Source organism: Talpa occidentalis, unplaced genomic scaffold (assembly GCF_014898055.3).
Source record: "Talpa occidentalis isolate TD23 unplaced genomic scaffold, MPIMG_talOcc4v2.1 talOcc4.2, whole genome shotgun sequence".
Taxonomy (NCBI): domain Eukaryota; kingdom Metazoa; phylum Chordata; class Mammalia; order Eulipotyphla; family Talpidae; genus Talpa; species Talpa occidentalis.
The window spans coordinates 26,078,364-26,090,536 of NW_023602073.1; the positions used below are offsets into that span (position 1 = coordinate 26,078,364).

The window sequence follows — 12,173 nt, forward strand, 5'->3', positions numbered from 1 at the left end:
CCAGAGCAAGCATTTCAGGAAGGTAGAATACAAATGAGGACAATTTTGACATTATTAGTAATCAGGGAAATGACAATCAAGAGCAGAACAAACTAAAAATTTTATACCCATTCAACTGGAAAAGATTCATAATGCCAAGCACTAGATGGCACAAAATGAATTCTTGGTTCTGTGAGTGCAGTTTCAAATAAATACTTTTAAACTACAAGTTAGTATTGTATTTGTACTTAAACATCCACACTCCCTGATAAATGACCTATGAAACTGACACGTCTCATATATAAGAATATTTAGCTGCATTGTTTGACATCAAAAAGGCAGAGTTATCTCAGAGTCATCAATAAAAAATGAACTTAAATCAATCAAAAAGAGAATGGACAAATCAACCAGTCACACAATGAAATATTATTACAGTAATGAGGAGAATCAGCTACATGCAACAACATTCATGAATCTTTACAATAGTGTTGAATGAAAGCTATGAAAAAATTATATATCAATTTTATTTTTAAAGCTCGAATTCTGGCAAAATTAAAGAAATATATTGTTTGAGAATGCATCATTAATTTTTAAATCACTAAAATAATGAACACAAAATTGATGATAGTAAATAACTTTACAGAGAAAAAAGTGGGATGGAAGAGAGAACAGCATGTAAGTAAATACACAGCATTATTAATGCTCCAATTCATAAAGCCTAATCAAACACTATCATTTTATGTCACTTATCTCCAAATTGATTAAAATAAAAAGTCATCTGATTTTCATTCATAAGCAGAGAAAAAATACAACTTTATTAACATAATATTATTTCATTGATGTTTAGTGGGTAAGGCCAGTTCTATGACACTAATAAAAAATAGAGTAATACTTCCTTAAAATGTTAGAAAAATTTAAATTAAAAAAAATATTAAAATTTTAAATTTAAAAAAATTAAAAAAATGTTAGAAAAAGCAAACTTTTAAATCAGTGAGCATATTTTTTCATTTAAGAGTCTACCATCATGCAAGATGTTTCTGGAAATAAATTAGTTGCTTGCCCTAATAATTAAAAGATGAGAAGGGGAAGAAAGAACCTTAATTAAGGGTCACAGCATCTTCAAAGCTTTACAACCGTGAGCATTGCAGGAAAGAAGTTAGCTGGAGAAAGAGTCAAACTTCCAGGGGTAAAACAAAACCCTAATGGCATGCCGGAATTAATGAAACAGTGCGATGTCCCAGAAGAGTCATCTTAATAAAAAACAGCAAATAACTCAATTTTAAAAGTAAACACTTCAAAAGAAGTGAATTTCCGTTAATAAGCACAGCAAAAAAAAGCAAAAATTTGAAAATCTCAACACTTTTATTACTCAAAGATTTTATACAATGCTATACAAGAGAAATGGATATAATTCCTCATATTTTAAAGGAAAATTATTTTATTTTTAATTTGCTCAGAATGTATATGTAAAATTGAAAGTCAAGTAGTAATTCTAGGCAGTGAAGTGCAGACAATATTCACTTGGTATTTATTCCAAGTCTTAGTAAGTGTAGCCTGACAAATGTAGCTGACTAGATTATTCTAAACTGTATCCAATTTCTTTTTCTAGAACCTTTGTTCCATTTCCTCCTTCCTATCAGACATTTAGTTCACTTTCTTTTTTTTTTTAAAGATTTATTTTATTTATACAAGAACCAGGGCACAGGCCAGATGTGCGGGAGGGTGAGAGGATTCACCAGAGACAGAGCAGGGAACAGAATAGGCATACTGACAAAATACACTGCTGAGGGGAGCAGCGGGCGAGACAGGAGAGGTCTGCTGTGCCATGTGGGTTGCTCCAAGGCAGGCGGGTATCGAACCAGCACTGCAGAGGCTGCAACAGCTTCAGAGCACTGCATTCAACCGCCTGCGCCACAAGGGGAGGCCCTAGTTCACTTAAGACTCTTTGCATAAGGGTAATAAAACAGGAAAAGGGAAACAAGCACACATTTATTTACTACTTGAAGCAGTTCTAAATCGTTACTAGATGTGAATAAGGCCAACTATGACAAATTAAGTTTAAATCATAAGGTCTCTTATAGTCTGAGTAGCTTAAATACTTCATGTCTACAGCAATATGGGCAAGGGATTTTGAGTCCACCTGTCAAAGTGCCTAGGTGACATGGCTATGGTGACTTCTCTGCTCTTTATAGACTTGCTCTTAGGTCTGTCAACGTGGACTTTCTGGCTGTCCATTGGAACAAGGGGATAAAAGGATAGCAAGGAAAAAGAAGGTGTGACGTGATGCATACTGCAGTGTAACTATTCAGGCCAACCCCAAACAGTATTGGAAGCTCCCCAGGATGTGCAAGCAATGGAAAGTCTGGAGAATCTGAAACATTTTCCCCAAAGATACCTACATTTACAAACCTAACTAAATTTAAAAGACTTTTTTTTTAAATAAAGACTTCCAATTGGAATCCTATTTGTATAATTACTTTAACAAAACATTACACTGCAATTAGAAAATATAAGAAAGACAAAGGAATAATAAATCATGAAAAGTAAATGCCATAAAGAGAACTTACTATGCCTTTTAATCAATTTTACTCATTAACAGTAGTGTTACAATACTCTCTACTTCACCATCTCCTCTCCCCACAGGATGTTCTACACTGGATGTATTTTTTCATATTAACTGGAAAAATAATCAGTGTGCTTTCTCTGAATGAAAACCAATTTCTTTTATACAAAAGTATACAATTTTTTTTTCTTTTATACAAAAGTATACAATTTTTTATACAAAAATATACCCATTGTAGATAGTGAAAGAAACAGACATATTTAAAAAGTTAATCATCTTCCGCTATACCTTTCCCCATCATTTTAGTAAACATTTGTATATAAGCCCTTTCAAACTTATAAATAACCAAATGTATGTGCATAAACACTTATGTGTGTATCATGCCTTTGTCATTTGAAAAAAAACTGGAAAATTTCACATGATACATTTTAACTTTTCTCATTTAGCAATAAATCCTCACTTTCAATTTTTTTCTAATATTGTGTACGTCAAGCTATGAATTTACTGTAATTTATTCATGTATTCCTCCATGAACTAGCATTCAGATTGTTTTAGTTGTCTTAAGCTTGTGTCATTATAAAAAAAATTGTAGTGCATGAACACATCCATCAATATCCACTGTACTTCTACTTTTATAAACAAGGACAGCTCATTAATAGGACTTTCAAAAGAGTTGAAGCAATCTTTCACACTTCCAGCAATATATTAGTATGTGGGAAATTTAAAGAATATGCTAAGTAGCTAAAACATTTCACAAAGCAAAGTCCATATACTTTTAGATATCAATTAATTTAAAGTGATTTTTAATTTTGTGGTATGTTCACACTGATTTAGTAACACTGCAATATGGTACTTGAATAGAAATTTGTGCCAAGAATATCATCTGTATTGGGGTTGGCTTTAATTTACCTTTTTTTGACACATCTGCCCCATTAAGTTCTTTTTGTGCTTCTTCAATTTTGTCTAAGAAAAACAAAGAAAACTTTATAAATCAATGCATCATAGACAAATGAGAATACAGTAAAACATACTTATAAAGAATACCTAATACATGGTAATAAGTATTTGTTGAATGAATGAATTACTCATGAAACAGATGTGTAAACTGTAAAAATTATATACTTCCTTTTAAAATTATATGTACAATTTTTATCATGTCTTAGACACAAGTACCAACTGAAATTAATTAATGTTTCCACAAAGCAAGTAATTAGTACCCTTTAAATACTGGGCTATCTATAAAATAAAAAAAAAATGTTTAGCTACCTAATAAAATATCTACAAATAATAATTTCTTCATGAAGACATATAAGTTCACAGTAGGGATTTTATTAGAGATATATAATAAATTTTTGTAAGCACAGAAACAAGTCTAAGCAAAGTTCACAAAAGATCTAACCTAAGCCAAACATGGAAAGAATGGGAAAACAAAGCAAATGAGCTAAGTAGATTGCTGCTCATCACTTTTGCCAGCTCTTGATAGCAGGATAGTTATCTTCATGGTATGCATGTAGAATACTGCATTGAAGAGATAATGTATAAAATGAATAATTACAGAACTGTTGTAAAAGCAGTTTTGAAAAATAAGGTATAACCCAGAAGCAAAAATAAACCAAGTTGGGAGTACTGCCTCAGAAACAGATGGAAGCAGGGGGAGGCAAGACTTGTCCCAGGACCTGCAGATCTTCAATCTGATATATGGGATACACTTGAATTTTGCATATAAACACGGTTTCCTTTGGCAACATAAACTGAAATTTTATAAACATATACATATTTCATAACTGTGACAGCAAGTTTAATATAGCAATCTAAATGCTATGACAAAAATTGCAAAATTCTTGTTACTATTTTTATACTAAACTGACCAATAATTACATAACATGTAATATATGTACATATGAAATATATACATATAATATTTACTTAAGATATTCCAAATGAGCATAATGTACATGCTTTCAAAATACTGGTACTTTTGGTATTTATGCTTTCTAGCATATACCACTAGTCCACAGATGGTCTCTGCCATTAAACATTCTTCTACTCATGGAAGATTTTTCTCTCCAAAATGGCATCCTTCCCCCCAAATTAAAAGACACAGATCCCCACACCATGAGTCCTCGAAACTCTGGTGTACCTGCCTGATGACCCAACCTGCCCAACAAATCAAGACAGTGGGAGAAGCAGAATAAAGGAAGCAAGCTAGTTTAAAATATTAGACATTATATAGCAATGGTCAATAACTAAATTTTCATCCTGATAAATGCGCTCCCCACAGCAGTGTCCTTTTTGCTTCCTTCTAATTATCAGATCCAGAGTAAGAGTTGGAAGTAGAGATAACCTTTGGCAATAATATAAATTTTCTTATTTACAAACTTTTATTATTTCTCACTAAGTGATTGAAAACAGTCCTGAAAAAAAAATCTAAATTATATGCAGAAAGATCTGCATTCAGTAGCGGTTTTACTTCAAAGAGAAAAATAATAAACTCATACATGTAATTATTACTTTTTAAAAAGTAAAACAGACTAAGTATATTGTGGACATACAAACTGTAAATAAACATGTCACAAATTTAAATACATACTCCTTGAAAAACAAAAAAGCAAAAGCATCATTATTTCTTTGCCAGCAGTTTGTTCAAATTTAAGAACCATAAATAATACATACATATTTTGTGTGTTTCTGATATTAGTGAGTATATTCAAGAGTTTATGCAAGTGTAATATGGCAATACTAAATAAAAACAAATCTTTAATAATACAATCAACTGTGGCTCAAAGCAATAAAAGCTTATGATTCAACAACTATGTTAAAAATAGCTGGTATTTACTTTATTGAGGTTTGGTCCCTCTCTGTTGACGATATAACTTAACAATTATTATAAAAGTGACCTCAGTTCGGGGCCTCCCTGGTGGCGTAACGGTAGCGTCAGAACTATGAAGCAATCTCCAGCTACTGAAGCACGAGTTTGATCCCTGGCCAGGGAGGTGAACCACATGGCGTAGCAGACCCCTCCTGTCTCACCCACTGCTCCCCACGCTATCTCTGGTGAATCCTCTCACCCCCCCCCCACCTCTGGCCTGTACCCCAGTTCTTGTATAAACAAACAAATAAATAAATAATCTTTTTTAAAAAGTGACCTCAGTTTACATCTGATCACAAAACAGTAGCTTTCCTTTATAAAATTTAAGTTAGCTGCCTTTTATTCTTGATAATACAGCATGCAGATCAGTAGACTAAGGACATCTACCTTGAATATACACGTCTACTTAGACGCTTTTACCCAGAACTCCAGTTCAATGGGCAAACACACAAGAGAGCTTGTAACAACCATTATTAAAAATTTTGCTGCAATCAATTTTCATTGAAAAGTCCTGTTTATATTTAACCTATGTTTTATGATTGTCCTGGTAAAATGATCTTCTAAGAGGCTAAAATTACAGAGAATATGGTCAGTATTATAGGCAGTTAATTGATTTAGACAATTTGCTGAAATTTAAAGCACTATTTATGATTGTGTTCATCATGACAGAGAGAAAGAAGCATATCTTTATATTCTAGTATGTGTAAACACAATTCAGAAACAAACTCACCCACACACTACTTTCTATCCTTTCCAATTAAAAATGAAAAATGCCACTTTCCCCAACTTGGCTCATTTCACAATCCATTGCTGGACTGTAAACCTGAAGCTGGAAATGCACTGAAACAAGATCTCACCACATTTTTTTCACCATGCTTTTGCCAAAGGTAACACTTCCCAGCAATAATATTTCTTAGTATAATCCTTGACTGGGGGATGGGAGAAGAAGACAGTATGAGATCTCAGATTGTGAGACATCATCCTTCGTGCTCTCCACCAATGTCAGTCATCTGAAGTTAAAATTTCACAAAGAATGCCACATTCAAAAAGTTTCTCTGTTGCTGGTGCTTAAAAATAAAAATAGATATATGCAAAATGATGATCAATCACACATGTCAATAAATATCATCATTCTTACTGTAATGAATTCTCCCTGTATTTAAATTAAGATGGAATTCTAATTAATTCAGTTTTGAGTAAGAAGAGTTGATGGAGCTATAATATTCCCTCAAGATCCAGAGAGGCCCTGGTTAAAAGGAACAATAGGCTAGGAAGAGGGATACTAAAAGGTTTTAAATAAAATCATGTATAGCACTATAAACCAATGCTACCTCAACAAAAATAATACACAAAAAATGTACATCTTTTCAGTTTTTCTTCTCTGATAAAACACAGTAACTGCCTGTTAATAAAAAAGGCTATGAACAATCTTGTATAATGCCTTAATTTTTAAAATGTACCCAGAAAATAGAAAAATATTTTCTTTTCATCAGCCATAAATAAAGGAAAAATCTCCTTATTTACTAAAGCTGAAACCTCTGAGAAAACAAATCCTAAGTCCTTAAGAAACAATCTGTCTCTTAAGGTTCTGGGAAGATGACTGAATAATTAAAAACAATTTTTAGCACAATCTTGAAATAAGAGTTCACAGTAAGCTCTTGCTTTCTGAGCATTTTGATTTTCTGGTGAAGGGTGAGAGATAGCCTCACCATCTCAGATGCCTCAACACCACTCCTTAAGGGCCTTGGATCCAGCACATTACAGTGTCAGGGTCCAACCCATTAAATTCATCAGAATTAAGCTCAACAAAAGCTGTGTTTTTGTTGTACTGAATGTCTATCCCGTATCAGGCCTGAGAGGAAGGAACGGAGCTAGAAAAACTGAATAGCTCTCCTGGAAGGGCTCACAGATTATTATATCCTTTAAACAGTCATTTTAATACCATATAATGGTATTAATATAATTATATTTTTATTATATTATTAATATAATTATATTATTAATATATTTTATTATATTATTAATATAATTATAATTAATATAATTAATTATAATTTACCATTATATTTAATATAATGGTAAATATAAAGCCTGGCTAATAAGGTTCCTGGGAATCCCACTACCTCCTTCCCCCACTCCTACCCTCCCTTTCTTTTCAGCTTCAGTGACACCGAAGTGCAGGCTCCTTCAGATCCCTAAATCTTCCCGGAACACTCCTGTAGGGTAAATGAAGACTGGTCAGGCTTTTATGCCACTGGCCTCTGGGGCCATCACCTGCGGCCTTGATTGTGCTTATGCAGGAGGAGCATGGTCTCGGGGCACGCATGCCTGATGGTGGACACCTGGAGTATGATGTGGGCATGCGTGAGTGGGCACACCTGAGCCTGGAGGCTGAGCCTGTAAGGATGGTGTCACACAGGAAAGCTGTGGTAGCAGAGAACAGCTACGAGAGTAAGAGAACAGGAGAGGACACCTGAACGAGGCCAAAGAGAAAGAGTGAAGATGTGCCTAGGGGTGGGAGATCTACCAGCCTCCTGCCCCCACATCCCCCAGCCTGCCCACCCTGCACCTGGTTGCTGGCACTACACCCCCTCCCACCCACCCTTTCTTTAGGTGCATCCTTTCAACATCTCCAATTGGAAACCCTCTCTAAAACACTAATTCACAGCATGTCACCCCCTTCTGCGGCCACCACCAAAGCTGGTACGAGAACCCTGTTGCATCTATCAAGTTCACCAGTCAGGATGACAGTGAGACAGATCTCAATGACTTACTGATTGTATAAACTGCCAAGTAACACAGAGAACTAATGCATTCGGGAAAAAAATGAACACCTGCACAAATGAAAATTAGCACTGGGTGTTTTCACTTAAGAGAGCCTAGCATTTTATTCCCTTTCACATTACAAATGACTTCAACCTTTGGGAAAACTATTACTACTCTGAAAGCACTTGAATCAACTATCACTCCATCCCACCTATAAATGATTTAACTTATTTCAACCTTAATTCTATTAGCTCATCTCTCTCTTGCTGTTCTGATAAGTACCTAAAACCTGATCTAAGATGCACACACTCTCCATAAAGTGAAGCCCTAAAAACACAAAATGAAAATGCCAGTCGTAAAATTTTATAATGTAGATCCTAATGAACTGTAAAAAGAGCCTCTGTTTACGGAAAGAGGTACCATCTGATTGAAACAGAATCACCATATGTGATTGTACTATTTTTACTACTGAATAACCATAACTCCCATGTCCCCTAATTACACATCAGTCCAAACTCCTGACTCTCACTGTTAACTGCTAGAGAGCTATTTCAGTAAGACTAAATATATTACAATGATGTAATGTTGAAAAAACACATCCAACACCCATAACCATTATACAGGCACTTATAAATGAAAACTATCCAGATTTCACTACTAAATCAGCTAAGTAAACTACCTTAATAAATCACATGTTTTAATCATTAATTATACATATTACATACTCTAAACCTATGTCTTTCAGTAAGATGACATTCTACAATAATATGGAAAATGACAGACTAGTAATGTTTTAAATCAAAAAGTATTGCTTGAAATAAATGAAAAAAACCAGACACAACTCTATGCTAATGATTTTAAAATTGTGATTACTAAAAATTCTAAAAAAAAAAACAAAAACAAAAACAAAAAATCCAAAACATAAAAGTACTCAAGGTTGATTCAGGAAGAGGAAAGCCAGATCAGAACAACCCACTATTGATGAAACTGAGTAACTTACCAGAGAATAACCTTTTTATTAAAAGTTCCAGGCCCACACACTTTTACTATCCACTTCTTTCCAATTTTGAAAAATTAAGCATTTCCTAAACAGTTTCAGAGCACAAGATAACACAAAAAGTATTCTAAATCATTTTATAAAGCTGGTATGGCATGGACACCAATTTGACCAAGGGGCAGTAAAACCAATACTACAAGAAGTCTCAGTATGAATATGGACATAATAATCTACATCAAGTAGCCTATTTAAGATTAGCAGCCATGCCCAGATAGGGTGCAAAATAAGTATGCAACAATATTTCAATATCAGGACACATTATTACATATTTTTAACAGCAAAGCAGGGGGCCTGCAGCTGCGGGGATTCCCCTTTAAATATGTTGTTGGAAACATAAAAAAGCCCAATCTGGGCAGAACTTGATCAGCTCCAATCAAACAACTCGAACTGTAAAAAGACCGATCAGGCTTGAAAAGGTAGGCAGGGGAGATAAGCCAATGTTCCAGAAAGCTAGGATGACTGACACCTTGGGATTCAGTCTCAGTGACCTTCTCCTAGACAGAACTTTGCAAGATAGACTCATCAGGAAGACTGGTCCTGACCTCCTGGAGAACTTCCTAGAAGTTCTGGAGAAATTCCTAGAACTGCTGACACCTTTGCAGTATTTGTTAATGGTAACTTGGAGGAAAATTATATACGTAAAACAATAAGGGACTTAAATAACTATGGAACTTTCATATAATAGAATATCATTTACCATTAATGCTTTTTAAAATACTTAAGGATAGAAAAATGCTCAGTGTAGTATGTGAAAGTATTTTGTGCCACATAGAAGAATACGTACATAGGTAAACAGAGGAAACTATGAAGAAATAGGCTAAAATGCGAAAACTATCTGGGGGTAAAAATGTGGTCATCCTAGATATAGGAAGAACAGTTCTGAAATGCTTTCCTAGAAGAAATAATACAGGGGCTGAATATGAGAAGATGATGACTCATTCCACAATGGAGAGAAAAGGCCATACAGTTAGGGAAACATAGTTTGGAATCCTATCTGAGAGAATAGGTTTACCATTAAGGATTTGGGAGTCACTTTCTGACATGACTGAATTAATTAAAGCCATACCCCGGAGCTGGTGGAAGCAAAAACATTCTTTTCTCGAGTGGCCCTACTAACCAATTAAGAATCACAGTCAGGTAAGAGGTAGCCTAACTGTGAGGAGCAGGGAGAGGAAGAGAAAACAAAGAGGCAAAAAAAGAAAAAAAAAAAAAAAAGGACTGGGAAATATTAGAAGAACCAGAAACAATTTTGGTCACAGAAGTGAATAGTGTTTCATTGTCAACTCAGTAAATAATGCAGTTGATACAGACTGGAAAAGCTTCCACTGAACTGAGCAAATGTGCATGGGGAATAGAGGGCAGGAGACTGAGAAAGTGATGGGACATGATGTAGAGAAGGAAACAAAGCAGAACTTCCTTTCAAAACACTTAGCAGATCCTTGCCAACATTTGTTGCTTTCTTTTTTTTAATATGTGCCATTCTCACTGGTGTAACATGGTATATCATTGTGGTTTTGATTTGCATTTCCCTGATTATAAGTGATGTTGAACATTTTTTCCATGTACCTGTTGGCCATTTGCACTTCCTTTCTGGAGATGTATCTTTTTAGCTTTTCTGCCCATATTTTTGACTGGTTTGTTTACTTTGTTTTTGTTGAATTGTGTGAGCTCCTTACAGATCTTTGTAATGAGTCCCTTATCAGTTGTATAGTGTGCAAAATTGCTCTCCCAATCAGTAGGGTGTCTCTGTTTTAGTTAATGTCTCTTTTGCTGTACAGGCAACTATAAATCAGACACATTCTGCAGGGGAGGGGGAGGGGGAGGGAAAGGGATCAAAACGGGAGGGAAGAGCACAAGGGACTGTGGTGATGCTGCACGGGTGAATTTGTGGTGGGAATTTTATGGGGACTAAATCTGAGAGGAGAAAGCAAATATTGTACAAAATGAACAATAATGTAAAATACATAAAATAGAAAAAAAACACTCAGCAGAAGAGGGACAAAGTAAACTGGCAAAGCCAGAGAAAAATGCAGGGTGTCAAGAGAAGGTTGTTTTTAGTGAGATAAAAGGTGTGGTTGTCTATAAAGAAAAAAGAATCTAGTGTTTGTTGTAAGGGTGCCTTAGAGACTGGCCAAGTCAAGCAAAATAAAGTTATTGATGGGAATAAAAGAGCTGACTAATTTCAAGGGCAAATCAAAGAATTAACAAACAGCGACTAGAGATCCATAAATGTGGAAGTCTATGAAAGTTGGTGGCTGCAGGGTGCATAACTGTACCATTTATTCTAACAAACTCAGGCAACCTGGATGAAGAAATGAAAAAGAAATGTGAATTTTGGATTTTTCTATTAATTAGGAAAGACAAAGAGTTCGGTGAGTTAAAGATGTAGAGAACTGTCCCAATGACCAAATACACAAGATGGGTAGTGGCTAGGAAGGAACTGATAAAGGAGCTATAGATCCCAAGGGCAGAGGAAGGGCGCTGAGCATCCAAGGGTCCAAAATCTCTCTTTGGATGTTGTGATCAATCTTTGACAAAGTCTTCAAAGGGTTTAAAAAGATCCAGAGTGGCTATGGGTAAAGTAGGCTAGAGATAAAGATCACTTGGACATTAACCAAGAAATTTAGGAAATAGTAAGAAATTTAAGAAAAAAATATGTTGTAACAAAATTTAAAGTGTGAAACACCTAATCTTGACACACTTTTATAGCTTGCCCTTTGCAAACTCTATACTCATCCTTTTCAGAATGCATATTTCCACCCATGATACTAAGAAAAATTTGTAATAATTCAAAAGGTAGACATAAACTCCATTAAGCTTTAAGATATGATCAAATAAATGCAATATTTCTTCTGTAAGAAAATTATCTTGATATCAAAACTAGGAAAATAACAAAATGTGCACAGACACACAATGCAAGTGTTAAATTGAACCATCTG

The 12,173-nt window shown here is 34.7% G+C and overlaps 1 protein-coding gene across 3 annotated transcripts in view; it reads right to left on the reverse strand.

The window, feature by feature from the left end:
- Nucleotides 1-12,173, reverse strand: part of HIVEP1 (HIVEP zinc finger 1) — a 151,797-nt gene that overhangs the window by 62,969 nt on the left and 76,655 nt on the right. For all 3 annotated transcript variants that reach the window (XM_037519215.2, XM_037519216.2, XM_037519217.2), the window contains exon 3: nt 3,452-3,505. In XM_037519215.2, the coding sequence (XP_037375112.1) occupies nt 3,452-3,505 (54 nt within the window). The remainder of the gene's footprint in view (nt 1-3,451; nt 3,506-12,173) is intronic.